At 49.0% G+C, this 27,945-nt stretch overlaps 10 protein-coding genes across 10 annotated transcripts; 6 read left to right on the top strand and 4 right to left on the bottom strand.

The window, feature by feature from the left end:
* Nucleotides 1-387: 387 nt before the first annotated feature.
* On the bottom strand, nt 388-1,424 carry B0J16DRAFT_80937 (ORMDL family-domain-containing protein). The gene is made up of 3 exons (XM_046134498.1): nt 1,068-1,424; nt 626-984; nt 388-531 (listed from the first exon to the last, which is right to left on the bottom strand). The coding sequence occupies exons 1-3, from the start codon at nt 1,225-1,227 to the stop codon at nt 484-486; spliced, it is 567 nt and encodes a 188-aa protein (XP_045987415.1). The 5' UTR covers nt 1,228-1,424; the 3' UTR covers nt 388-483.
* Nucleotides 1,425-3,128: 1,704 nt separating this feature from the next.
* B0J16DRAFT_81017 (uncharacterized protein) lies at nt 3,129-5,348 on the top strand. The gene is made up of 2 exons (XM_046134499.1): nt 3,129-3,215; nt 3,277-5,348. The coding sequence occupies exon 2, from the start codon at nt 3,450-3,452 to the stop codon at nt 5,241-5,243; it is 1,794 nt and encodes a 597-aa protein (XP_045987416.1). The 5' UTR covers nt 3,129-3,215; nt 3,277-3,449; the 3' UTR covers nt 5,244-5,348.
* A 2,077-nt stretch (nt 5,349-7,425) lies between these two features.
* Nucleotides 7,426-9,787, top strand: B0J16DRAFT_81103 (uncharacterized protein). Its single transcript, XM_046134500.1, has one exon. The coding sequence runs from the start codon at nt 7,708-7,710 to the stop codon at nt 9,688-9,690; it is 1,983 nt and encodes a 660-aa protein (XP_045987417.1). The 5' UTR covers nt 7,426-7,707; the 3' UTR covers nt 9,691-9,787.
* B0J16DRAFT_81105 (thioredoxin-like protein) lies at nt 9,788-10,733 on the bottom strand. The gene is made up of 3 exons (XM_046134501.1): nt 10,634-10,733; nt 10,559-10,579; nt 9,788-10,495 (listed from the first exon to the last, which is right to left on the bottom strand). Exons 1-3 carry the CDS (start codon nt 10,678-10,680, stop codon nt 9,886-9,888), a joined length of 678 nt encoding a protein of 225 aa, XP_045987418.1. The 5' UTR covers nt 10,681-10,733; the 3' UTR covers nt 9,788-9,885.
* Nucleotides 10,734-10,834: 101 nt separating this feature from the next.
* B0J16DRAFT_301175 (uncharacterized protein) lies at nt 10,835-12,290 on the bottom strand. The gene has a single exon (XM_046124581.1). The coding sequence runs from the start codon at nt 12,227-12,229 to the stop codon at nt 10,949-10,951; it is 1,281 nt and encodes a 426-aa protein (XP_045987419.1). The 5' UTR covers nt 12,230-12,290; the 3' UTR covers nt 10,835-10,948.
* A 1,526-nt stretch (nt 12,291-13,816) lies between these two features.
* Nucleotides 13,817-15,716, top strand: B0J16DRAFT_335405 (Cut8 six-helix bundle-domain-containing protein). The gene is made up of 2 exons (XM_046127073.1): nt 13,817-14,338; nt 14,411-15,716. Exons 1-2 carry the CDS (start codon nt 14,260-14,262, stop codon nt 15,238-15,240), a joined length of 909 nt encoding a protein of 302 aa, XP_045987420.1. The 5' UTR covers nt 13,817-14,259; the 3' UTR covers nt 15,241-15,716.
* An 804-nt stretch (nt 15,717-16,520) lies between these two features.
* B0J16DRAFT_335407 (uncharacterized protein) lies at nt 16,521-18,645 on the top strand. Its single transcript, XM_046127074.1, has 3 exons — nt 16,521-16,690; nt 16,743-17,434; nt 17,485-18,645. Exons 1-3 carry the CDS (start codon nt 16,683-16,685, stop codon nt 18,333-18,335), a joined length of 1,551 nt encoding a protein of 516 aa, XP_045987421.1. The 5' UTR covers nt 16,521-16,682; the 3' UTR covers nt 18,336-18,645.
* B0J16DRAFT_335408 (uncharacterized protein) lies at nt 18,644-20,631 on the bottom strand. Its single transcript, XM_046127075.1, has 2 exons — nt 20,018-20,631; nt 18,644-19,970 (listed from the first exon to the last, which is right to left on the bottom strand). Exons 1-2 carry the CDS (start codon nt 20,395-20,397, stop codon nt 18,782-18,784), a joined length of 1,569 nt encoding a protein of 522 aa, XP_045987422.1. The 5' UTR covers nt 20,398-20,631; the 3' UTR covers nt 18,644-18,781.
* B0J16DRAFT_81130 (cytochrome b5-like heme/steroid binding domain-containing protein) lies at nt 20,608-21,475 on the top strand. The gene is made up of 4 exons (XM_046134502.1): nt 20,608-20,866; nt 20,973-21,010; nt 21,101-21,158; nt 21,214-21,475. The coding sequence occupies exons 1-4, from the start codon at nt 20,776-20,778 to the stop codon at nt 21,393-21,395; spliced, it is 369 nt and encodes a 122-aa protein (XP_045987423.1). The 5' UTR covers nt 20,608-20,775; the 3' UTR covers nt 21,396-21,475.
* Nucleotides 21,476-25,383: 3,908 nt separating this feature from the next.
* Nucleotides 25,384-27,845, top strand: B0J16DRAFT_381391 (uncharacterized protein; the record flags this gene model as incomplete). Its single annotated transcript, XM_046131156.1, has 5 exons — nt 25,384-25,910; nt 25,967-26,239; nt 26,294-27,034; nt 27,087-27,675; nt 27,732-27,845. The coding sequence occupies 5 exons, from the start codon at nt 25,384-25,386 to the stop codon at nt 27,843-27,845; spliced, it is 2,244 nt and encodes a 747-aa protein (XP_045987424.1).
* Nucleotides 27,846-27,945: the final 100 nt, after the last annotated feature.

Genomic DNA, 27,945 nt, shown 5'->3' on the forward strand with positions numbered 1-27,945 from the left:
GCCCGGTCACAAAAATCCCTTTCCATGACCCTCACTCATCATCAAACGGCTTGCTGAGAGGATGATAGAACATTGAGGCTTTACAGACGACCTCTCGCTTCGTGAGCACACCATAGAAAGTACCACCGGATAAACCACCCAACAAGGTTTGCCAGCACCACGACAACAGTGCGGGGAGGTCGTGTATCCAAAGGCAACAGAAGAGGGGCGTACAAGGATGAGTAAGCTGATGAGAAAAGATGATAATACCCAAATCCAATTGTTTCGATGCTACCGCTGAAAGACCGAACATTACGTCCGCCCGCTGCCTGACACATAATGCTCGCTATTAACTTGCACAATCTCAGCCCCTTCTTTTATTTTGCAATGCCTCCCATTCTCTTTCATGCCAAAGATTACCTTTACCTTAACCTAACGCCCCTGATATCAGTCGAGCAAGTCGGACCCGCGGTGCTTATTCCGTTCCCAATTTCCAGCCGTCCTTTATTCCTCCGGAACACCTGAGAATAGTCCGAACCGCATTCGGTGGCTCTGCGAAAAGTCAGTATTAAGTTACATAGAAAGCATACCGACTATATGACAGAAGAGGAACCCAATGGGAACACAGGGGAGTAGAGCAACGTACAAAAGGTAGCTTGGGGATGACGACTCCCAAGACAGCCAAAAGGTTGATGGTAAAGTATGTCAAGTCGTAATGTGTGTAGTGAGTGCTGACAAGGAACAGTGCGATTGGCACACTAAGGAGGAATTTCTTGGTAGGCGTGTATTGTGCCCCGTTATCAATTTGCTCCCACATGTTGAGGTTGTCAAAGGCACCGCTGTTGAAATCGAAAGGAACACCGCGGACATGGTGGAACATGATGTAGGAGCCAAACATGTAGGACATATTGGTAAGGGTCCATGACGTCTCCTGCGAGACACCGGGGATGGCGTCAAAGATAATCTTGGCGCAGAGAATCAGGACAAGGTGAATGGTCCAGGCACCTGTGGTTGGCGGTTCACGTCAGCATGTGGCTCTTGCAAGCAGACTCACCAGGTGCATTTGCACAACGATAGGGTCGACATACCTTTAGCATTTGTCCAGTTGGCGTTGAGGTTAGGCAGAGAAGCCTGATCACTGATTTGCTCGAGGGTCTCAGGAGGCTCATGGTAGACCTGGAGGATACTGCTAGATCTCCTCCTTCGAGCTCCAGCAGCTCCTTCTCCTCCTGTGTTTCGCTCGGGCATGTTGAGATAGATACTGCCCCGACGCGGAGGTTTGTTCGCCGCGTCGTAGGAGACGGTGCGCTGAAGTAGAATTGGGGAAGACAGCTTGGCGGTATTGACGGGGTGAAGATGAAAAAAGCGTCAATCGAGCGGATGGAGGGGAGGATCGGCGGGTTTGTGACTGAGGCCGACGGACGCCCAGGATTTGCGCGTTGTCGATGGAAGATAGTATTCCTTGTTAAGTTTGGAGTTGAAAGAAGAAGAGTGTAGTTGGAGGTTCCCCCTAATGATGTCACGGAGATAGCGCCCGGGGGCAAATGCGAAGCCAATGCAAGGGCAGGGCAAAGAAAGTGGCTTTGTATGTTTGATGCTGTATAATGAGAACGGATGGTCAGTCAGACGTGATAACGGCAGAGGCCAATATGAAGAATGAAGAACAAGTAAGTGAAGTGTCTAATCAAAGATGGACGGATGTTATTAGTTGGAAGTATCAAAAGGGAATCGACGTGGAAGGACTGGACGAGATGAGAGGGGATAGGATTGGATTGGATGCCGAACCGGAATATTCAATGTCCCCCGTAAGATGGTGAAGGAGCCACTCTCATGAGGAAAGGAGCCGACAGAAGGATGGAACAGCCAATCGACAGAAAGGGACACGCAATGCAACCTGGACGAGCAACGGGGATTAGGCGGAACAAGTGGGGCCTGCTGCTGAAATTAGTGACTGTAGCGGGTGAGCTTGCAGCAGTAGTCTGCTGGAGCATGGTTAGTCCGGGGATTTAATCAGGGGACCTTCAAGGGATGGATGAATGGTGTAGGGTACATTTGCTTGTTCAGGGGCATGCATTTAACTTTTGGTCCATAATTAGGGGACTTGTCCTTACTTACCTGACCTTTATGGCACCAAATATAGAGGGTTCTGTCTCGTGATGATTAGAATCGAATTCGAAGGTTCGATCTGAGCAGGGATTGCCCGTGTTCAGATCCAGAGATGGTAGAATAGGCCGAGAACTGGCCAGAACGCAGCTAGTTATGGTCTGGGACCTTGCAATACCTCTGCGACGCCAAGGACATCCAGAGCAGTCTCAACGTTTTGGTTAACCTACACGTGATCGGCTATTGGAACGAACAGCAAACGTTAAATCGAATTGCAGGAGTTTGTTGCTTGTTTTGAGTCAATGAATAAAGAAATCATGCCAAAGCAGGTTACAGTGTTTTGTTATTTATCTGCCGTGATTGGACAAGCAAAATGAAGCGAGATCTATGGGCCAAGATGTCGCAGCGAGATTACTGTCCGATTTATAGAAGCTCTGTTCTACCCGAAATGAGGAAGCAAAAGACCCATGACAATCCGACGATGGCGTGGAATGGCATGTCAAAGCTACGAAGCCACAAAACTGACATGGATTTTCGTCACCTCTACTGTTATTTAGTGTACGACCATAGACGCGAAACAGAAGACAAGACGTCTGATACGGACCCACGACGTCTTGAACAGCGCACGGGAACGCTTGTAAATCGGCTGACATCAGGCGTATCTCGAAACACCGCAGTTGTTGCTGCTTGATGAGTCAGCCACGGTTAATCCTCGGAATGTTCATTCGAAACTTGACACTGAGACACCATAGGTACTTTTCCCTGCAGCACGCTCTTTCCCTGATTGGCTAGTCGAGGAATTTTTCCTTCCAAGCCTGGTCTATCAACTTATCGATAGCATCACAGCCTTCATTTCGCGTCTGTCTCGTCTCCCTGATACGAAAGAGAAGCATCATCGCATCTCGCTTTAGCAAAAGCTTGACTTTCGCTACTTGAATAACAGACCAGTCAGAGAGGTCTGAACTGCCGTTGTAGCGCCATTAAGGTTGCTTTTTTGCGCTTCAATCTCCTGCCAAACTTTACTCACATGACTTCATATCATAGGTACGTTTGTCAAAGTATTTTCCCATCGCATCAGAGATCAAGCCAACGCAGGTTACAACCGCCTCTCGGGCCGAGACCTTGAATGGGATGTACGCACGCGCTTATCCTAATACTATTTCTGTTGGACATTGTTGATTAACTTTTGATCAGATAACTGGAAAATATTGACAAAGCCAAGTGGCTTCGAATACCGTGAGGTTGGAAGTTTTGCCTCAGAGTTGATACGTTAAAGGTCGAAACTCTGAGCACTTCATCAAAAGAAACGCACTGCCCAAGATTTTATCATCACATTCACAAGTTATCTCTAGTACCACTTCTCCAAGATGGCGACTGAAGATAATGACCCTGGTGATATCATCTATCTGTCCAGCGGCGACGAGGCCGAAGCCAAGGCTGCAGCTGCAACTACCAAGAAGAGGTCCCTGGAGGATGTCTCCGACACGAAGAGTAATGACGGACAATCTTCAGCGCCCGAACCGAAGCGCTTGAGGAAAGATGCGTCTGCTGCACAGTCCTCCGAGACTGATAACTCATTGGGCGATGACTCGAAATCTACGGGTGGCATTCCCGATTTCAAACATTCGGAACGGAGCTTCAAAATGCCTGAGTCTCCAAACCAGAAAAGCGGCTCCTGGCTAAAAAGATTCAAGGTCTGGGTTAAAGAATTCGTCGAAGCCAATCCAGACATAAACCATGCCATCAACGCGCAAGTAGCCGAGTCTGCTTACGGTTGGTACATCGACCACCAGAGAGATATGAAGGCGAGGAAGAAAAAGAATGCGAAACAAGTTGCTGAAGAATTTGGTGACCTCGAGGCTTTCGTCCAAAGCCTTCGACCTTCCAAGGCAAGATCTAATCAATCGACACTGGATAGCTCGGTCACTAAGCAAGCCGGCAAGGAGTCGATCCACAAAGGAAAACGCTCTTACGCCTCTAGTGTAAGCGAAGGCGAGATCAATGAAGCAGAGGAAGATGAGTCCGAGAGTGAAGCAGAATACGAACCAACACTAAGTACCGGCGAAAAGACGGGAGGTCCCAAAGAGGCGAATGGCGACGCTGCACCTCAAGTCTCCAACCATCACAACCTGCCGATAATTGAGACACACAGAAATGTCCCCACAGGAGACGAGGCTCTGAAACAGCAACGGAGATACTTCCCATCAGCCAATGATCCTGCTCAAATGTGTCTTCTCTGCGGCTTGGACACGCACTTGGCCCCGAGCTGCCCAACACTTGTCTGCTCATCATGTGGAAGCCTAGATCACTCGATCATATGTTGTCCCGAGAAAGAAAGGTGCAGAAAATGCCGTCAAATTGGCCATCAAGAAGGCAGCTGCACCGAGAAGCTGGCGTTGACCAAAGAGGAAGGACTTGCTTGTGTGTTCTGTAATTCAAAGGATCATCTTGAGGAACAGTGTACAGAAGTATGGCGATCATTCCATCCAGACGCGTCCACGGTCAGAAAGGTTGCGTTCATTCCTGCTTCATGTTCTGTGTGTGGAAGTGATGGGCACTTTTCCTCGGATTGCAAGACCCAGCGCAACGATTTTATCAACCCTACATGGTCTGTCAAGAATCGCGATCAGTATATCGACCCCGAGTGTGGTATGGCAGCGATTGAGGAGGCGACGGGGGGACAGCCAGCCGGCAGATCCGCAAGAGCTCCTGAGCTAAGGATCCGTGGCCACGCTGCGCGAACCACAAACGTACATTACTCAGAGAGCGACGACTCAGAGGTAGAATTCTTGGGCAACAAACGCGTTCAGAAACCAGCCGTCGGACAGATTCGGATGGCCAGTAACATCCAGATGCCAAACACGCAGAATGGAAGAAGGAACACCAGACAAAACGGAGCGCCAGCCCAGCCTCCCCTCCCTCCTGGACCCCCTCCTCCCGGACCACCAGGTGTGCGAGGGACAGGTTCGTTTTCGTCACTCCCACGAAAGCCTCCTCCGCGAGACTTTAGAAACGTCCCCCCACCGCCTCCACAAGGCTCACAGGGGCAGGGAAGGTCGTACGGCAACAATGCGCCTCCATCTTTTAAGCCAAGAGGGGGCGGGCGTGGCGGCCGCGGTGGACGAGGAGGTCGTGGACGAGGAAGGGGCAGGGGCAAATAGAGAGCTTCAGTTTTGATACAGAACTAAGGGAAAAGCATTGATAGGCGCAGGGCTAGAGCTAATGGTGCATTGGGATACCCTCGGGAGCTGAGTGGCTCTGGCAACTGGTTGGCGCATGAGAGCCGAGCTGTCTGCCCGAGCGGGACTTTCACAAACTTGGCGAAAGGGATCGTAGACTTTGATACCCATCACTTATTGCTATCTACAAATTAGTTGATGTGAGTTGTTGGAAACGAAACTAGACGTGATGAGTTGGAGACGCCGTGGCCGATAGAGTCAGATGTCTTAGAAACATGCGTGACTGTTGTAGTTAGTGACGGCTTTGCTTTGGCTCGGATATGCCAGTATGTAGCTCGAGTAGACGAACGAGCTGCAACAAGGCCCATGCCTATAGCCTAAGGCCAGACATGCTTTTGCATGTAGGACCTGCTTACTTGCAAGGATTACAAGTGGACTGAGACAAACCATTCAACGGTCGAGAGAACCGGCTGTAGCTGAGCGCAGATCTCATATATTGATCAGACTTGAACCAGATTCAATTAATCATTATATCACGCAACAATGACAACACGATGTTTACTGAAATATCTTGTTGAGGTCTTTTACCAGCAAAGATGAGATCTAACAGAGGGAAATGCTTTATTGGACAATGACCTTTACTACGTAGTAAATCACAAGTGACAGGGAATACTTGGTGTGACAAAGTCTCGCGACAATGCAGCATCACACCCGAGAAAAAGTAAAAGGTACTAACAGCTAGCTAGTACCTACCTACCTTGACCTTGACTGTGGGCATAGATGGATCTATTTGCCACGAGATGTTTGGACGCCGCAGAAGCGTCCTGCAGTAGCCAAAGAGTCATAGAGTCAAAGGGCCCGATGGAAACGAGCTAGACTGTGCTGCATAGAGTAAAGGGTGGATAATAAGAAGCTTAATGTAGATGCATGTTTTAGGGTTGAGGCTTTTACATCCTCTTAATCATGACAGGACCTTTTTGAGAGCAAGGTTGTACCAACAGGGATATGCTAGACCGGAATGGATGGCAGCGAATGGATGTCATTGAATGCTAAGTTAGCGTTGAGATGCGCTGTGTTCAGTTCAAGGGTAGGATAGGATAGACTGTCACTAGAGCACATTCTGTGACTCCGTGTAGCATTCTCGCATCCAGTCTGCGAAGGGAACGTGGATGATTTGCTGTTGAATGAGTCTATCTCAGACTCACAAGTTTCGACGATAGATGGATGATAACCTGTAGAGTCCCTGTTTACACTCGAGAAACCCAAAATAGCAATACTAGACCCTCTCAGATCCATATCAAGAAAACTCAGAGCTTTAGCCCACAGAAACGAGAATAGTATTCTTTTCGTCCCGTCCCGTTTACTTCATAGTCAGTGACTAACATCGCGAGTTGAAGTCGATGAATAGTAAGAAGCAGCCTATCACAGCGCGACAAGTGCCGTTGAAACAACGCGTCTGCCGCGTTATTGGACACGGCAATGATTGGATAGAAAGTATATGCATGTTTCCTGGGCGCGGGACCACAAGATGGAGAAGCGCTATCGATAAACATCCGATGGGAGAGGTACTTGAAGGGTACCTGACAAGAGGATCCGGAGGCCTGAACCGAAGGATCAACGAAACAAACTAGGGAGATGTTGGCGACAGGAAACACACGTGGCGAGACTCGAGAAACAGCGCATCTGCATTGAAAGAGTTTGCAGCTGGCCTCGTGAGTGGTTGTAGATCTTGAGGCCAGTCAAGTATTCATCAAGTACACCGCCACGATCCCCTCGCGGCAGATCTGCAAAGACAAGGATAAGGTCAAGACGACAAAGGAGGTCCAACCAATCAAGACTCAAGCGCAACGCGTCTTTGGTCTTTCTTCCAACGCGCACAGAAAGTCTCCACGATCTAAAGGCTAGACAGGACCAGGGACTTGAAGCTCTGAGTCACCGACAGCCAGTCGTTGTTAGTGGAGGGTGACCTTCTCGCGATAGCACCTGCAGCCGACCTACCTTAGGGCAGGAGTAAGTGCATGAAGGAAAAAATGGAGAGACAGAGAAAGGAAAGGAGGAAAACGAAATTCCCATTTTCTCTCGGTCCTACAGTATAGAAAAAAGAACGAGGCTGATCTCAAGACAATGGCTAAAGTAGATATATCTCGGCCGCCCGGACCCGGCGCTCGTGGCCTGACTTGAACCCTTTGTCTTTCTTGATATTTTATAATTGAACAATTCTATCTGAGATCATCTCATCTTTGCTTGATCCATTATATCATTGTACTTGACTACCACTGTATTCTCTTCTACTTGCATTGTCTTGACTGAGTTGCCACTGAGTACCATCATCTTGACTTACAAGAACTAAACAACTGCCTACTCATATCACCAACCCACCCAAATACCATAAATTCCAAGACAAACATCAACTAGAGGCTAAAGCCCTCCCCGACATGAGATTACAATGGCCTCCTCAACAGAACAACTCTTCCTCGCCATCTTGAGAAGCGATCATATCAAAGACTCTCTCTTCCCTCACCTCTCAACCACCGACCTCTGCAATATCCGCCAATCCTCATCAGCTTGCTGCAACCTCCTCACTAAGCGTCTCTTCACCCGCATTCATGTCTCTTTCTCATCCTCAACCTTTACTAAATCAGCACGGGTTGCTGCTCTCGCTCGTATCGGTCATCATATTGAGCATCTCACGTTCTACTTCCCACACTCAGATGCTACTTTTCTTCCTCCTCTCATCCATCCTGTCTCTGGCAATGAGATATGTTTCCTGTATACTCCCCATACCAGCATGGGCTCTGTGCTATCAAGACCCAAGTATGCCAACGCTGAACTGGGCGATATCCTTACGCAACAGTATCCTCCTCTTTTCCATGCTGCTACCAATGTACCCAGCTTCATCAATGCTATGCGCAACTTGACAAACATGCGCCATCTCACAATCAGATGCCCTGGACAAGATCCCAGAGAGAGATATCGTCGCGATATTGTTGACTATGCTCTCATCAGTCTGCGCATCTCTCTTGAGCGTGCCCCTCTGGACAAGCTTCACAAGCTGTCACTGTCTCAACTGCATCCCGCTGCCTTCAACTACCTCCGTCATGTCAATGGCTTCGGGACAGTTCCTTCTGCTGGACGTCGCTGGCGACAGATCAACAAGCTCTCCGTCTCAGTAGACGCTTGGGACTTTTACGGCTCATCACCCGGCCGTGACCATCTCAAGGTCATGGATGAGTATATCCGCGCCTTCGCTCCCAACCTTGAGAAGTTCGCCTTTACATGGCTCGGCCGCAAGGGCCCATGCCCAGTTGCCCTGGCTGCTGACCCTATCTTCGCACCTCCTCGTGCCTCGAGGAAACTCTTCCACGAGGTTACTTCTCCCATGTCCCCATTGCCAGAAACACCTGGAAAGGGTGCTATATACTTCCCCAAGCTGCGATACCTTCAAGTTCGCAACGCTACTATGAACGCTCCCCAGCTCAGCGACTTGATCAACTCTCATCGCCCAACCGTCAAAGAGTTTGACTTTGAGAGCGTTGTTCTTGCTGATAACGGCAACTGGGATGACGTTCTTGCTCCTATTGATACTGACGATTCATGGTCTCGAAGCAACAGCATGGCTGCTCAGTCAGAATACAGTCTAGTCACAAGCCCCAGCTCTGAGTATCTTCCCAGTCCAAGTGCTGCTGTCACTGCCGCTAGTCGCGAGCTCCTGGATATGGACCTCGGTGGCTTCCCCTTTGATGACATCGAGAACGAGGTCGTTGATGACTACCCGACTGGGAATGTTCTCATCGATGACGATGTATTTGCCCCTGTTGATGAATCAGATGCGGGCTTTAGCACAAAACTACGCAAGAAGCGTTCTCGTCGTCGCAGAAGAAAGCATCGCAGCAGCGACGATGATATCCCAGAAACCCCTACACCATCACCCAAATCCTCTCTGCGCTCTCTATCGCGCCGCCATAAACCCTCTCGCCCCAAACTCCAACCTTCAGTGGAAGAAGAGACTCTCCGTCCTCATACTCCAGCCCCCAACATCACCGCACCTCTGCTCATCAGTGATCCCCAGCCTGTCCTCCTCCAACCCACTACCTATGACCCAACTGCAAGAAAGAGCACAAGCCGAGATCCCGATGAGGGCATATCCCCTGTCCAACGTAACATCGAACAAGAAGAGGCGCATCGTCTTCTAGCCGAGGACGCCGCCGCAAGAGTGAGCGCATTGCAAAAAGCCAAAGCAGCTGTACTATCCAAGTTGAGTCGCGAATTCTGCCACAGCAAGAAGTCTCGCGTTGGTGAAGCAAACGCATGCCGCTTCCTGGCAGGCCGGGACTTGGGCACAGCCTTTGGACCTAACATGGTCATGGAGGACCGAAGAGCACTTGAAAGTCGGAGCGTGCTGGTGCCTCTGATGTTCAGTCGCTCATAAGAATAACGATGTATGATGGACGAGAAATGTATGAAAATTCAGAGCTCTCGGGGAGAGTGATATGACCTTGTAATGAGATATGATATCATGTCCTTCGTTTCTTCATGTATTCTACTATCGACATTCTTTCCAAGAAACCCGAATGTTATGTTATGATTAATGATAAACCTGTCCCTAACTGTCCACTCTTGGTGATCATGTGCTCTCTTTCTTGATCGTCTCCATAGCCTTGACATACTCTGATATCTCTTTCAGTCCCGTGAGTGTCAAGTCCCTCCTTCGCCCCTCAATGATGACAGTAGGGACAGAGTCGATGTCCATACCGATACTTCTAATGTCCTCTTTTGTTTTCCTCTCACCTTTTGCTTTGTTTTCAACCAAACTCTTCGCCTCTTTCTCATCCACGCCAGCCTCGACGCATGCTTCAATTAACATCTCATCTTCACCAGGATGTCTCCCTTCAGCGAAGTACAACCTGAACAATGCGTCCACGAGCTTGTTGGTTACTTCCGCACCATGAGACTCCTGGATTTGTTGGATGATTCGATGAGCAGGGAACGAATTACCAGTCGGGCCTGTGAATGCGATTGGGGCGTCCAGCGGTTTTGCGAGTGAGAGCATATGCTCTTCGAAGAGCTTTTGTGCATCTTCATTGTCACTGTGCTTCTCCTGAAGAGCATATGCAGCACGGTCCGGGATGGTCTCAGGACGATTGGGGCTGGGTTGGTAAGATGAGAATTGCAGGTCAAAGGAGATCGAGTCTGCCGAAGGAGAGGCACGAAACTGTTTGAGAGCCTCATCAAGTCTGAATAGTCATCTTGTTAGAAAGTGGCTCATGGAAGTAAGTTTGATCAGTTATGATATATACCTCTTCTTTCCGATATATGTCCTGAGACGAGGTCAGCCAAAGGCACTCTTTTCAATGCGCAACGAGCATCCATACCAAGGACATATGGTGTCCATGATCAAGGTCACTTGTGATTCGTACATCTTGACCAAGTTTTTTGAGAGAAAGAATGAATGATTCCAGTGTTTGAAGTTCGTCAAATGTTAATAACAAAGTAAGTTATATAGATGCGGGGGAGACCAAGGCTCCGCACCGGGCCTCGGGATCGGCGACTGAGCGGCAGTAGGGCGATCAATGATCAACAATTAATTAATCCATTAGGAATTGCTAAGCAAGTACATGGTTCACATCAGATGCTAAGGATCGTCGAAACTGGGGGTATCTCAAAACGTGAATTATATCTCGCTGTACTTAGTCAAACGTCATCTTGGAACCCGTGTGCTTCACCACCGCACCCGTCAATCTCGCAACAGCAATATCCTCAGCCTCCTTAAGAGGCTTTGGTTCCCTAGGAGCCTTTGCCTCGCCATCATCGTCACCCTTCTTCTCGCGCGCTCCACCGTTGGCCCGGTCATTTCTACGTGGTGGAGGACGGCCTCGGGGATTGCTATCCCCGTCAGGAACTGCCTTTCTGTCCTTGCCGAAACGCTTCTTGTATCGCGCTTGGTCATCCTCGGCCAGCTCAATCTTGAGGTCGCGGCCCATGATTCGGTTCACCCACCACTTGCGCGTCTTGAACTGCTTCTGTTGAGACTTGTCCTTCTCTTCCTCGTCCTTGAAGTCCTCTTCTGTCTCAATGGCCTCCTTGATCTTGACAAAACCCTTGACGGCCCACGCAGCAGCCTCGGGCTCCTTGAACTTGACCCAACCAAAGCCCTTGCACTTGCCAGTGTCCTCGAACGTAGCAACCTTGACCCACTCGATCTCGCCACACTTTTCAAAGTTTCTGTGCAGATCATCATCGGTCGTCTTGAAGCCCATGTTGCCCACGAAGATCTTGCGACTGGCGTTGGTCTCTTGCTTCTGCTCCTGGCTGGTCTTGCCATCAGCAGCACCCTCCTCAGCGGCCTCAGCCTCCTTCTTGGGTCGACCCTCAAAGGATGTCGCATCCTTGATAAGAAGTTTTCGGCCACCAAGGTCGTTCTCAGTAAGAGCGATGGCAGAGATCTTGGGTCCAATGTCTGTAAAATCGACGTAGGCGAATCCCTTGTTCGTGGGCTTAGCGCTCTTGTCTCGGCCGGGCTCCTTGTTCGTCGGTAGCTTGATGCGAGTGATCATCTCGTCGGTAATGACACCACCAGAATTATCCACGAGCCATTTGCGCATCTCAACGGCCGTAACGTAGAAAGGCAGGTTACCAATCCAGACGCTGTGTTCCGACCGGGCGGCCTTCTTGTCCTTGGCCTCCTCGCCCTTCTTCTCCTCGTCGCTATCTTGCTTCGCGGGCAAAGCCTTGCCCTTCTTGAGCGCACGCTTTGCGCGCTTGGACGGGGGCTCGGGGGCGTCTACGTCGACTTCGATTTCCTCAAGCTCGATCTTGCGCTTGGTCGTGGAAGCAGGCTCAGACTCTGCCATGTCGACATCTTCTGTTGTTTCGGTCTTTTCGATCTCGACGACCTTCTCAGGCTTTTCAGCCTTCGATTCCGATCGGGAAGACTTGGACTTCTTCTCCTTCTTTTCTTTTGTCGCCATTTTGAATTGTGGTTGTCGGATCGTGATTTGATGGGCGATCTAGATCTGGGCCTCAGGTCAGTCCAACAAAGTTGCCAGAAATTTTCTGCCAGTTTGGTTGCGATAAGCGATAAGAGACTCGGAGGAGTGGGTCCAAAGTCTCCCGAAGCTGGACCCTGCAGATGCTTCCGATAGTGGGGCTTTCGACCTCCGTCTTGATGAGCGGTCGGCCGCGTTGAGGAGCCCAGCCTCCCGGAATCTCGGAGAAGCACAGAGATCATGATTACGGTGAAGCCGTGAGTCACGGAGTAAAGACTGTGTTGGCATTGCCAAGAATATTACATGTCGTATTGTCAAGACTGACTTGTGCCAACTGAAGGATCATGCTCGACTCTCCCCAGTCCACATTCCAGAACAACAGATAACCGAGAAGCCAGTGCTGCAAGTTAATTAACAAACATCAAGACGAAGGCTAATTTGTATTCCCATGCGTTTATTGAGAGTTCAGGAAATGCTTGGAATTGACTTGGGGGCATTATGGTGTCCGTGCAACATCGGGGAGTATTCTTCCCGGGTTCCAAGTTTCACCTTAAGAAAATGGTAATAACTTGACATCCATGGGTGAATCGGCTCTATGGAAAATTCCCTAGAGTTAGTGACTCCTTTCGAATGATTTACTATTCCTTGTAAATATTGACACAATTAACTGTTGATCATATCTTTCACCGCTTAGCTCATTTAAATCTTAGCAAACAGGGGGTTCGTTGTCTCAGCTGTGACCTAGACACCCAATCGATGCGACATTAAAAAACAAAGCATTGAGGTCCGTGTAGCTCACGCTTGTTGAATGAAGCTTACCATGGAATAGCCCTGTAGCAAATTATCCATCAGACATGGTTTATCTATTTTGCTTTATGCCATTGTTTATATCATACTGTTAATCAAGGCCGCCTTTGGATCTTCTTCCCAATATCTCCTGAATTCACTTCTTGATTCCATTGTTTCGGACCAGCAAAGGATGCGCCGATGTTCTATGCCGAGGCCGTGGCCGGCCGAAGTCCCGCGTCGGACTACTAATTGGGTAAAGATCCCGATCCGGCCCCATAATGACGGCCCGGGCTTGGTTAATCTCAACAGTTCCGGGGCCTAATCTAAGTAATGATACCGTAACTGGAGCCGGTAATTTGACCGATCTTATGCCACGTGTGCTGTTCAGATCGTTGACGTGAGACTCTTGGTTGATATGGATGAAATTTGCGTCGAGAACAAGAGTCATGACAAGCAGCTGAAGACCAAGCCGGGCCACGGTGGGGTCCTGAAACTAACCTAATGCTTGGAACTTACCTACCAACAGCCACTTTGACACTAAAAATTCACGCTGAATGGGCACCTGGAGGGTGAATATGCCCCTCAATGGCCCTGTTCACGTGTGGCTTCAACACTGGCCCCCGGGCGGTTTGCGGGCCTCGAGTGTGGCCCAAGCCGCTGGCCCATAGCGAATAAGGTGCTTGTGACCCACTCTCGGCCTAGGCTCTAGCAGGCAAAATTCACTAGCCCCAGACAACCAAAAACTGGAACCTTGGAAAGTCTCCCTCATTCAAAGCCAGTCCAACCCCAAACAAAGCCTATTCCGTCCCGTCCACTTCTTCACCTTCCTCCACCTTTTCAAAACCCTCTTCTTCCACGCCATCATCAATCAGTCTCACTTCCACCGCATTCGAACAACTACCTACCTTTAACGCACCGCAACCTATCGCGCGACGACTCTGCCATCTTTCCAGCGCACGATTAGCAATCAAGTCAGCGACCGATCGTATCGCCGCTCACCCTTTAAAGCGGATGCTGGGAATCTAAGCTCAGCAAGACTCGACATAAGGATTGCCGTTGTTCTGTTTGGAAGCCGAACAAATCGCCTTTTTTTCATCGCCAAGCTTTTCTCCATTCGATTTTGATTAGGCCGATCTGTTGTCCTTGAGTGACTTGTTTCATTCATCGACTATAAACAAATATCGCAGCCGACTATCTTCAACGAGCTTACGACCTTGATCAACATGAACGTTCTGCTCACACCTCAACCTCCTGTCTTCCCTCACCAACACGAAAACCCTCGAATTTCTCCTCAGCGATCTCGTAAGTTGTTTTAATCTCCTTTCCGATGCTTTCTTTTTCATCCTTTGTCGTGCTTGCCACTAACCGAGTCAGTGTCTCCATTTCACAACATGAACCCCCGCAAGAGAAAAGCCGACGAGGATGGCGACGAGACCATGTCCCCCAGGAGCTCCCCTACTATCTCTGCTCGAGCTCTTGCCCGACCTTCCAAGAAAGTCCGTGGAAATGAAGTTATCGGTCGACCCCTCACCCTCCCCCGACTTCTCGAGACCCTCGACACTTCTCAACTAAGAACTGTCCTCGAGCGCATTTGCGAATCTCATCCTGATATCGGCCACGAGGTTGTCACTCAAGCTCCTCGCCCCTCAGTCTCTTCCGCCGTAGAAGTCTTGCAAGGATACGAGACGAAACTGAAAGATGCCATCCCCTACGGCGAAACAAGTCCCGAATACACTTACTACCGAATCAAGGAGCCCCTAATTGCTCTGATTGACGCCCTATCTGATTTCACACCTCAATTCCTTCCTCCCATCGAGACTCAGCCTACCAAGTCCCTCGAGTTCTTAAACGAGGCCACAGACTTCATCCACAGGCTGCCTGACTGGGAACCCCAGGCATATCGTCATCATAAGGAGACTGCATATGAAGAGATATCCAAAGCATGGGCGCTTGTCATCAATGAGGCAGGCAAGAAGGGCGGCGGTCTTAACTTGCACAGTGGAGGTTGGGACCAGATCTTATCTCGACACAACGAACAATCCGGTGGCCGCCTCTCTTCTGCTATCAACGCCATGTCCATGAGTGTGGGGTGGATGGGCTCCAATGCGAACGCCGGACCTGGCGGTCCCTCGGAATCCAACTCCATTTTGAACCAGTTGATGTCAGGTACATATGGAGCGCCCGTAAGGGTTGGACCCTGGTAGGGCATGGCTGTTTAATGAGCCCTTGAAAAAATTACGATTGCATACTGTGGCGCACCGGACGAGTCAACTTCGCACATCTAACGACCGTATCATCACGACAACTTTCATTTCATAGCATAGGTGGCATAGACTTGAGGCACCCTTTTTCCTTGTGTGGCAGGGTGGTTGGCGTTTTGCGTGCATTTCTTGATATCCCTTTCTTTCACTCATGAACCAGTAGGGATTATTGTTAACAACACACTTGTGCTGCGGTTTGCTGTAGCTAGATATCTGATATATTTTATTTGTCATCCCTATCTCTTCCCTCATCATTGCATGCTGATAATGGCAAACAAAACCATAATGGACTGGCTGTTCTTGGTCATGGCTTATGAGACGAGTCGAGAAATACAGCGTATTAATATTATTTTATATGTATTCATCATCGTATTACGGCTCAATTGCATACTTGTACCAGCCTCATCAGAAACTGTATTGCCACAAACCATCACCTCTGCGTCAGGATACTGGCGTTACGGTACGATCACAGTAGACCCTATATCGGGACCTCTTAGGCCATGCTTTCTCATAGCATTCAGGTACATCTTGGTTGACTGGACACAACCTTGTTTATTAGAAGCCGGGCCTACTGTATCTTAAGTTCGTATTATAATCTCCCTTAAACATTGTTTCTGTCGTGATGCACTGTCTGTCTACTTGTTTGACGCAACCCTTTTGAGCAGCACATGAACATCTGTTATGGTTTGTTATAGGCAGAACTCGGACTAGTGGGTGATTAAGAAACTTTCTACGACTCCGTGAATACTTGATAGATCACCACCTTCTTGTGAGTCTTTCTGGTCTCTCAATAGACGGTGAACGGATATAAAAGTCACTAAGATATCATAGTGACATACCATTAGCAGACATTGTAGTCGTCTCAGTGAACATTAAATGCCTCACAACTAATGGATGATTTCTAGCAAAGAATACTATCTATCCCCTTCATGCTGACGTAGGGGTCCTTCCAAGGTACCTAGAGTTTCTCCACTTCAAAGTTGAAAGTCACAAGATACTCATCGCGTGACGATTACCATAGAAAGAGGTTGTCTCGATTCTCAGCCCAAGCCTTGAAATTAGCGTCGAGACAGCCGAGACGATGGTGGGGCAATCGCGGGAAGATCTGGTAAACTTCAGTGGAGCTTTGGTCCCTCCAAAGTTTCCATTGTTCTAGGCAGAGTCACGTGCTCTCCCGTCATCTCGAATGAGAGGCGCGACTGCCTGGACCGTTAACGCGCTCTCGCCCATTAATCAACATCCAGCCCGCCACCACTGGCGAAGATCCTCTTTCACTACAATACTTGTCATCTCCGACTTGCTGTGTTGCCTCGGGACGCTCTTGAAACTTGCTTGTTTTTTCTTCATGTTGGCATAATTCTACGTCGAGTGTTGAATCATTTATCATGCCTGCGTATGTTCCAAGACGTGTTGCGTTCTTTGGTCTATTACTAACTGTTCTACAGCCCAGGCGATCAACATACCACGGTGACGAATCCTTTCGAGGAGCAACGTCCACGAGTCGCTGAATGGGCTGCCAAGGATATCGCTACAATCTCAGCGAAGCTCGATAAACAACTTGGTCCCGAATACATCTCCGCACGCGCAGGCCCTGGTGGTACTAAAGTCCATTACCTCACTGCTGAGAAATGCATCACGTTGGCGAACGAAGTCTTTGGGTTTAATGGATGGTCGTCTTCCATTCAAAACATTCAGGTCGATTTTGCCGACGAGAATCCGCAGACACAGCGCGTCAGCATTGGCTTGTCAGTTATTGTTCGAATCACACTACGAGATGGAACCTACCATGAAGACATCGGCTACGGTTCCATCGAGAATGCCAAAGGAAAGGCGATGGCTTTCGAGAAGGCCAAAAAGGAGGGTACTACTGATGGACTGAAACGTGCATTGAGGAGCTTTGGCAATGTCTTGGGTAACTGCATCTACGACAAAGATTACGTGAAGCAGGTTACCAAGATGAAGGCGGAGCCTGTCAAGAAGTTTGACCAAGACAACTTGCACCGTCACGCTGACTTCATAAAACGTGACGTTCCGAGAACAGAACCCACGGCCCCGGCGGCTCCCGCTCCTCCTGCGATCAAGGCCGAGCCCGTACCACCGCTCCCGGTTGCAGAGTCATTTGACGACTATCTTGGAGGTATTTTGTCCTCCGACGGATTTGAGGAGATCGAGGCTGAATATCTGTAGAGCTCGACGAGGCCGACTTCTGTGTGCCAGAAGATGGCCACCCAGACGAAATTATGCTTTCAACATCAATCTTGGGCCAAAATGCGAACGAGAAGCCCGTCGCGAAACCTCAAGGCCAACAAATGCAACAACCCAGCAGATCGAACTCTACTGGGCCTCCGAGCCGAGCGCCCCAAACTCCCATGCAAGGACAGCAACGCTCAAATCCCTCTAACGGTCCCAACCCACTTGCAAATCGTCCCCAAGGCGGGCCATCGGGACGTACAACTCCAAGCCAAATGGGGAACCCTCGCCCGCCACCGAATGCACCTCAGAATGTGCCCGAGACTGTAGGATTCTTCTCGGCAAAGGCTGTCAATCAGTTGCCTGAGTCCACTCTAGAAGGTTCGAGCAATGCTCGACTTTCTTTGCCGCAAGGACAACAAGCCTTTAACCCTAAGGCCGAAAGTCCATCGATTCGAAAAACACCTGGCATCGACCACAATTCATCTAAACCTGTCGCAAGGAATGGCCAGCACGTTGCCCCGACTAACAGCCAGGCAACTCCTGCACCTGCTCAACGATCCAACTCCAGTAGCTTCACTCCGGTACGGCCATCCATGCCGCCGAGCTCCCAGAGTGCCCGGGGAAATGTGGTGAATCCATCCCTTGACCAGACTCGTCGAATTGGTGCACCATCTGGTCCAGGTAGTCCCCTGGCGAACAGAGGTAGCTACCGACCGCCGGCGATGAAACGACCACCCCCTGCTGATGGGCGAACTGCCTTGGCCGATCTTCCCGCCAACGGAAACGGAGGCACAACTTCGACTGTGGCTAGCGGATTGGATGCGAAGAGACAGAAGATGGCGTAGATTTCTTGAACTTCTCTTGACTTTCAGAGGGAAAATGGATGGCACGGTCGTCAGGCGTATCGGTTTTTGAAGGGTTTGTGAATTGCAAGGAGCTCAGGTCTGGGAAATTTTCTATGGAACAAAGCAGGAATGGTGATGATTGGAGTCTAGAGATGGCCGGAAGACAACCAGGCGTATCCCCTAGAAATTATGACATGTATTATTTAATTCCTGACGGAGTCATAGCTGGGCTACAGCGTGAAGGAAACCTGTGGTAATTGACAGCAGCTGTTCCAAGACCTGACACACTACGTGAGATGAAGTATTCAAGGACTAATTCTGTTTATTTTATCCATCTTTCTATTTGTACATGGCAGATATTCCAGCCTAGTCGTTATACATATTCTTCCAGAGTGGGAGAAGTTTATTTTGAACATGGATAGCTTAATTGATATCCTCTTTTACTTTCAAGGCAGCTTTGCGAGTCCTGAGCGGGCCTGCTTTACTGCGTCAGGGAAGCCGAGCTTGCCAGCCATTTCGATACACTGCTTGTACTTCTTGCGAGCCAGATCATTGTTGCCGAGCATGGCGGCAACATCGCCCCAGTTACACAAAGCAACAGCACACGCCTCATCACACTCGGCTGTGCGCTCGTCGCCTGTAACGTCCTTAGCATGTTTGTAGGCGTTCTTGGCCCAGTTCTGCGCAGCCTCCAGGCACTCCTTTCGAGTAGCAGGCATGGCAGGGTCGTGCAACTCTTTGATCATGTCAGTGGGCTCGCTGTTGGCTGGGACAAAGATGGGGTGTTGAGCAAAGCTGGCGGCCAGGTTGTTCATGATAATAGGGCGGTGGCAGGGTGTTTCGCAAAGACGAAGAGCCTGGAAAAACAGAGGAATTGCAAGGTGGAACTGGTTCTTGCGCTCGTAATCACGGCCCAGCGACTCCATAGCGCCACCCATTTGTCCAGGGCTCAGCCAGTCGCCCTCACCAGGCTTGACACCTTCGGCTTTTCGGCGACGAGCCTCCTTCAAGGCAGTTTCGACGGCCCAGATGAGGTGCTTTTGGGAGTTGTCAGGATCGAGTACGTGCTCATCAGCATACAATTCTCCGAGCTTGATAGCAATTCCAACAGTCTTGGCTAGGATGCGCTGCCTCTTGTGCCATAGGCTCTCGGGCGCCTCCTCTTCTTCGGGCTTTTCTTGCTCTGGGGTAGATGCAGCGACGGTGGCGACTTGACTTGACGAGGTGTCGGGGGTTTCTGATGTTGGCTTGATAAGTCTACCTTCATCGCTGACCTTGCCCTCCTTGACCGATTGCTCCATGACGCTAATCCATCTGTTGCAATCGGCGAGGATGCCCTCCAACACCTGTAAGCATCCATTGTAGTTTGTAATCTTCTCGAGCCAGTAGGAGGTCTGGATTCGAATACCCAGAACCTCGTCAGAGTAAGGGTCCAAGCCATGCTCGGCGCATTGGTCCATAGCACGCTTGTAATACTTGAGAGCTAGTTCGGCATCGGGATTGATGTTGGTGTAGTATAAGGCACGTCGCAGAGAGTTTGCGATAGGCTTGGGGTATCTCGTGAATTGGTAATGGTAGAAGTAGTTGAAGTAGAGGTAAACGGTATATGCGCCGATGATAGATACCACGCCCAGACTTGTATTGTTAGCTGATTTAACAGAAACAAGACTCTAATAACTTACACAAAGATTCCCAGTGTGGTAGTACCTGGATTTTGTCTATAAGCAGTTTTGATACCAGTCGGGCTCATGGCAACTGCAAGACTGCGAAGACCAGCAGCAAGAGCCCGGCCAGCGAATTGACGAAATGTGATCTGTGGCTGCGTCGGTGGTTGGTTCTTCTTCGGCAACTGGTCCTTCTTGGCTTCCAAGTCTCTATCATGGTGTCTATTCGACGAATTTGTCGTTTGAAATCGATGCTGGTCTAATCGGAGATCGATAATGGTGCGGAAGTTGACAGTGGCGGTTCGCGACCGGAGCTGGACGGAGAGCAGGCCAGAGGTTGCATGCTGCCAGCATCTCCCGCGAAGAGGCCTCAGCGAAGCAACCGCTGAAACCGACATGGCAGGCCAATTAATGAAGCAACTGGCGAACGATGTTAGTTGTTGGTACTGGTGATGACGAACATTGAAACTGAAAAGCTGCAAGTCAGTGGTACCGTAGTTCCATCATAGTTACGCACAGACCAGATCCATTTTCGACGAATACTGGCCCGTGCGTTTCCAATCAACGGGAATCTTCAGTGAGCTTTCGGTCGCTAAAGCTGACTTCGGCCGAGGGTAGCGGGTAGGTTCAGGGTCTCGTTGGCTATGGTTTTGGTAGGGGAGGGGGAGGTTCTAGCATATGACGGAGGGGAGCATTTAAAGATCCTACCATCCTCCATTTGGCCCAATCTTCAATAACTTCTTGTCATACTCTACGACACAAGTACTCTCGCGATAATGGCTGGAAAGTTCGAACCCAAGGTTCCCATCAACCTCGACCCTCCTAAGGATGACGTTATCTCCAAGGAGGAGCTCGCCAGAGCTAACGGTACAGTTACCACGCCAAGACGTTCAGCAAGCCGTGATAATATTATCTCAGCAACTTCACTTGGCTTCCAATAGTTTTGAGTAGAACCCAGCTAATGGATCATCAGGCGCTACTGAAGGAGGCAAATGCTACGTGGCCATCAAGGTAAGTCACTGCACATCTGCGAGTCAAGATGCAACTCACTGTGCAACTCATCTCATCCAAGAAAGCACAACTGATCGTCTTTCACCACAGGGCAAGGTTTATGACGTGACTGGAAACAAAGCCTACCTCCCAGGAGCTTCCTACAATGGTAATTGCATATCTTTGACAAGATGGCATGCATGATATCTAACCAATTCTTCTAGTCTTCGCCGGCAAGGATGCCTCGAGAGCTCTGGCCAAGTCCTCGACAAAGCCCGAGGACGCACTTCCAGAGTGGAAGGACTTGGATGATAAAGAGAAGGGCGTTCTCAACGACTGGATCACCTTCTTCTCCAAGCGGTACAACATCGTTGGTGTTGTGGAGGGCGCCACAAACATGGAGTGACTAGCCGAGTTGCCCCCGAGTACTCACGTCAAGCTATGAATTTATTGTTTTCCAGTCTTCTATTTTCTTAAGCTCGTGAATGTTCTGTGGCATTCTATCTTGTTATTCTCCGCTGTTGTGAGTCTGTGGAAGCTTCAGCCACCATGCGATGTCTCACCGAACAATTGATTGTGCCTCATATCACTCACTAGATGTTTCCAAGACATACAGCATAAGCACCCAATCTTGGACAAACTGCAGCATATCCATCTCCAGGAATCCCTGTCGAGAAAAGTTTGAGACTTAGATACGGCCACCAGGTCGGTCGCTGCATAACCATACTCCTTGCAGAACTGGAAAATCTTTTCTCAACGTAGCTCTCGCTCATACATGAACAACATTACACGAAACGGGCCGCAGCACAACCATCCCATACGGATACCCTTGCGTTCCGATCCTTTGTCTGTGGCGCCGTTCAAAGCCGTACGGCAACATGCTATTAACCGTAAGGCGGCAGGGGTTTATATCCAGGTTGACACTTCGTTCCACACAGACGTTGCACATTTGCAGAAGCAGCTTGAACGAGCAACTGTGGGTACCATTGGGTGTAACAGATGAGATCTTTGATGACTGAATAGGGTTCATGCATGTAGCTAGCTTTTTTTCCTATACTACAGCTTCACGCGTACTTGTGTTACGTCTTAAAAGACAACCTCAGTGTTGAATTCTAGCTACATATATATAATAAGAGATAAACCAGGATACAGACAGGGTACATTTTAACCCCAGATAAGAGAGAAACGGTTTGGAAGCGTACATCGCAGTGGCTGGTTAGCCTTGATCTCCATGCGCCCTGCATGCTAATACATAGTTTGAGGATCCTGTCAGTTGTGCTGTGTCTCCATTTGGCTCGCTCGCCAAGCAGTTGCGCAGTTTTCACATGGGACACATTGCCGCCAGGACTTGCGAAGTACTTTGACACCGAAACATTGATGGTTGGGGTCGTTGCGGGCAAAATGGCAATATGACTTGAGACGAAGAGTCGAGTGGTTGCAAGCAAACAGAAACTCTTCCCAGTCGCACATTTTAAGCTGTTGATCGAGGTGCTCTGGTCTTGATAGGCGCTACCGAGATTGTGTTAGCCAGAGTCGTATCGATAGTGGGAGATGCTTGCTCACAGAGAGAGTGTTGGTCAATGGATGTAGAAATGAAGATTCGGTGTGTGTTGTATGTACGTCTTCGAAACTGAGCTTGTAGATGAATATCGAGTCTGATGATATAACCAAAGCCGACGGCAGAGACCAAGCCTCTTATAGCAAGAAACCTTACCCTGGCGTCGAAGTTTGTCTATTGATGTATCTCCTATTTTCTTTTTCCTGGTCCATGGGTCGTGTGGCTTTCTGGCGATGAGGATCAGAACAAGGATGCCATGCTCTGTTATCCAATTGACACTCGTTCATGCAAGTAATCGGTATGATCTCCGTAGATGATATGATAAATCACTTTTGGACCAAAGAAGCACTTAGTGGCACACATGAAGACCCAGATTCCCGTTTCTAAAAGCAGGCGGCTGCATAGACATCAAAGCAGATAGCCGGAGGACGCGTGGGGTCGACGAGGAGCCTCGAGTCTTGGGCAAGATTACATGAGCCAGACTGTAGCACCGAAAGATTCTTATGCGAGGTTAAGAGCCTGTTTGGGCTGTAGCTGGGACGCTGTACGAGCATAGAAGTACGAGAGTCCCAAATGAGGAACGAAGATATCGAGACCATATCCCAATTGCGGATCAGGTTGTATAACAAACTGGCGTTGCCAATAGGTTCAACTAAGATCCTAAGAGATCACCGCATTGCATCAACTATCGAAGCCATTCAGTTTCTAAAGTCTGATGCAAGACGAAGCAAGGTTGGCAGTCCTCGTATACCATGCATGTACCAACAGTCAAGCTAAGAAAAAGAAATACTGGCACTGACAGTAAATCTTGTGGTGAATGTTTTGTACGAATACTGTTCGTCTAGCCGAGATCGAATCCGATGGTCTACACCAAGGATAAAGGGTAGTATTGTCGGGAGGATGCAGAACTATCCAAGTAGAAAGAGGAGCCAGAATGCAGGCAACCAAATTGAGTTGGGTAAACTTGAGTGTAAACAATCGAGGGAAGAGACAACGAAATGAGACATCAAGGGGATTTTGGAGAGTTGCATAAGAGACAACAATGCTTGAGAGCTATAGTGCAGTTTGGAGAAGACTTGGAACTTGGAGATCGTCGCCGCACCTTTGACTGACATTAATTGTAAGACAGACATAACCAAGCACATGAATAACTGACGCAATAAAGATGATAGGTAAGCAACCTCGCCAGCAATTGGGAGATACTATAGGTTAATAAGGATGAGGATGGTGAAAATGGCATAAGATAAGAAATGTCATATACCAAATGTCGAAAGGATATGTCGAGTTGTCGGATAGATCATATAAACATTTAACAAGCAGAGTTGCAACTATTGACCAGAATTGTATGTGATTTAATCACGCTGTGCAGCTTCTGTGGTGGTCGAGACGGAGGCCGCCTCGATACCGTCCAGTGCCAAGATTGTACGCTGATGTAAGTGCCGAAGGAGTCCATATTTGTGATGGATATATTCCCATTTCATTGAATGAGAGGAACGAGGTAGCGGGCCTTATAATAATGAAATTGGTGAGACTTCAAATGACGTATTTGTTCAAGGTTAGGTATTGAAATGTGATGAAATTCTCATTCTGTTGTTGAGCCGCATCATTGATTGACTAATAAATGGTTCGCAAAATGGACTTTTCCCTCTTATTTCTTCAGCGCGGACACAGGTTGCCTCGCTGGATGCCTAGCAGCTTGGGGGTTGAAACAAGATATCTGATTGGCCAGAAGCTACCGCAATGCCCCAAAGTGAGGCGGTTTGGGGAAGACAAGACAAGAAAAAGAGGAAAGAACGGGAGGAGAGGAGCTCACCTCATACCTAGGTACCTAGACCGGGCATTCTATTAATCTCCTTGTACATGTACTGCACCTTCCTTCGTTCTCACTCAGTATTTCATCGCAGCGACACCGCGCCCTCTCTTCCCTCCTCCATTTCCTCCTCCTTTCCCCGCCGCTTTCAATCTTATTTGTGTTTTATCCTCTATTTGCCTCGTCACCTGCGTCTCTTCTTCTTCTTCCTCCATGCTATGCTACCTTGTGTCTTGTACTTGACTCTGTGACTCGCCCATACTGTCGCATTGTTTGTCGATAGCAGCCTAACGCGAACCACAACACTACGTCCATAGCATACCCAGCTCCCGACTCGTTCAAACCTTTGGACGCCTCTTTTGACCTGACCCAGCGACCTTGTCGAGCACGAAACTATTGCCTTAGACACAGACCATCGCACTAGTATCTGTCAAGTCCGTGATCCGCCTGGGATCCCTTGTTGGGAGGGATTCTCACCAAGCGAGGAGGGTCCTTGCAGTTGATCTTGTTGTAATCAATGTATGCAATTCTTTTCATTTGTTCTTTTGTGACGGCATGGCCTTTTCCTGTCTCTCCTTTGGCCTGCTGCCCTGACGTGCACCATTCTGGCTGTATCAACTCTCAAGCTGTTCTATCACCCTTCATCCCATGAACATAGTTGTCGCCACTACCTATCAGTTACCTATCTCTGTTCCATGTCAAATTCATTGGACTACCTCTCATGGTTTGCTCAATGCTCACCGAGAAATTCACTGTCCCCATTGAACTAGACCATTTATCGACCTCAATATACAACACAGTTCAATGAAGATATCTGCCTACCTAGTCTCCAAGTGTTCTTATATCGTACTCTCGGATGCTAATCCAGAAGCAGCGACAGCTCCCCGAAAATTATCAGCTGCGTGATCGTCATCAGGATTAGTAGCATAGACAACACGGTTCGACTCTGTGCATATCAACTTCCTCCAGCCAGTCGTCGTTATGGATTCGTTCGATTCTTCACAAGACCGAGGCAACAGTTCCAATATGTCCCCCCAAACAGCTCAACAAAACGTGAATCTGGCAGGCTTGAGTCATTCAAGGCCCCAGACCGTGAACACTATTTGGTCGACCTGGTCTGCTACTGATGACCCTTGGAATCCCCTTTCTTATGGCTCATCTAGTGATGGTCCGACTCGATCACAAATTGTCGGATCTGCCGACTTTCAAACCTCATACCAAGATTACAGAAGCAAACCCCTACTGTCTGAGTGTGACACCAACGCGGAAGATTCGACTTACGGAAGCCGTCTTACACACAGTATCGGTAATCACTCTGCATATGGCGAAGATCTAGATCCCGATATTCAAACGCTGGATACTCCAAACACAGACACACAACTCGTTTACAGCAATCTCGAATCCCTCCAACTAACAAATGAATCTCGACAATATCGAGATCAATGGTCACGCTCTCGTCCTCCTGCAAGCGTCGCAACAGCGCCCGCTGGCGGAGAACGGCGATTAAGATGCAAGGACTGCCAGAAGATATGTCGTACGCAATCGGAGTTAAGGTACGCTTCGAGCCCCTATATCGTGTAGATTTGATGGCTGTACTAACATGTCGTAGAAAACACGCGTTGAGACATTCTCTTCCATTTGAATGTGACGTCTCAGGCTGCTCACGCGACAAGGGATTTACCTCGAAGAATGACCTCGATAGACACAAGAGAACTGTACACAATGATCGTACAGTTTCTGGGCGTACCTTCGTATGCAGTATCGGCAATTGTGCGAAAAAGAATAAAGTCTGGCCTAGAGCTGATAACTTCCGCTCCCACCTCGAACGGATGCATCGCAAGAAATATTCAGCTAATGATGATCTGTCCGAATTCGTCTATAGGTAGGCTCCCCGAGCTTCCACTTACATTACCTTGTCCTTGGCTAACGAACAAAGGCCCATCCCGTCACAAGGCCTGGAGGGTGTAGGAGGAAGTGCCATGGCATATGTCCAGGCCCAGGAACAATCGCCTGGCCTAGCTCACCCTTCCTCAATCTTATCCTTCCGTGGATACCATGGCGACAGACGGGTTTCGCAACCTGGCATCGGCAGCTTATCTCGAGGTCCAGCTTCTATCTCAACTGATCGAGACGTAGCGGGCCTTACTCCCGTACGAGAAAGCGATGAGAGTTTTATTAGACCGGAGATACTCAATGGATCGGGCCCACTACTACAAAATCGATGGCCCCCGTCTGCTGCATCTGAAGAGGATGCACCGGGTGACGATGTTATGACTTCTGACTCTGAGCAACGTCATGATTCAGCTCCAGATGCTATGGACGATGTGCAACAAACCGGAACTTCAGAAGCGGATTTACCCAGCGTCGATGAAGACCCGAGATCTCAGCAGCCCGATGTCAGAATGGCAGATGGCGACGAGGCTCAACGGACCCCCAGAGCAGTCTCGTTGCCAGACCGTCCGAGCTTTGACTATTCCCATGCTAACCCTGAGGCAACATACGAGCTCCTCGACAAACTCCCGAAACACTTGATTGCAAGCTATGTAAAGAAACATCTGCCTGGAATGAGGGATGAAGATGAAACCCCGAAGCCAGATCTACCTAGTACCAAGAGCCAGGGTCATTCACACAAGTGCCAAGACTGCGATAAGACGTTCCCTCGGCTGTGTGAACTCAAGTAGGTCATGTTATACCTCAACACCTTAGTATGTTACTTACGTCCCATCTAGGAAGCACCAGAAAAGACATTCGAAACCATATGGATGTACTTTCGTCGACTGTACAAAGACATTCGGAAGTAAGAACGACTGGAAGCGACACGAGAGCATCCAGCACTATCAACTTGAGACATGGATATGCAACTGCACAAAGTCCAATTCGAGCGAACTTTGTGGCAAGGTCTGCCATCGTCGAGAGAGTTTCAGAAACCATCTTGTGAAAGAACATGAGATTTCTGATCAAAGTGTACTTGAAGAAAAGCTCGACACATGTAGAAAAGGCCGCCACTGCGATGCTCATTTCTGGTGCGGTTTCTGCGAGAACACTATCCAGATCAAAGAGTCGGACAACACTTGGACTAAGCGATGTGACCATATTGATGACCACTTCTCCGGCCGTGGTGATATGCCCAAAAGGCACATCAGCGAATGGGTGCATGAGAAAGCTCACAGTGCTGTGTCTTCCACCTTTCAAGAAAATACGTCAGAATCGTCACCTGGCTCATCTATTCCCGATTCCAAATCTCCTCAGGCATTCGCGCCACCCGGAAACAGCGGCGAGGATCGTCGAATCCAGAAAGACACGTATATGTGGATATGTGTAAGTAGATGTACATGTCCCTTGTCAATCATTGCCTGCTAACAAGAGCTCAACAGTGCAATTGCAATAACGAGAATAGTTTTAGCCACAACACAGCATGTTTCGAGTGTACTCGGCGCAAGTGCAATAGTTGCTCTGTGCACACGTTGCCTCGACCAAACGATAGCTAGTGCGCCTGTTGAACTTCCCTCCGGCGCAAGGTGGCGAGTGTTGGATATGATTGATTTCTGCTTATGATAGATGATGATGGAACATATACCCTTGTTATGA

Source organism: Fusarium flagelliforme (assembly GCF_020744385.1).
Source record: "Fusarium flagelliforme strain FIESC 12 MPI-CAGE-AA-0113 chromosome Unknown B0J16scaffold_2, whole genome shotgun sequence".
Lineage (NCBI taxonomy): Eukaryota > Fungi > Ascomycota > Sordariomycetes > Hypocreales > Nectriaceae > Fusarium > Fusarium flagelliforme.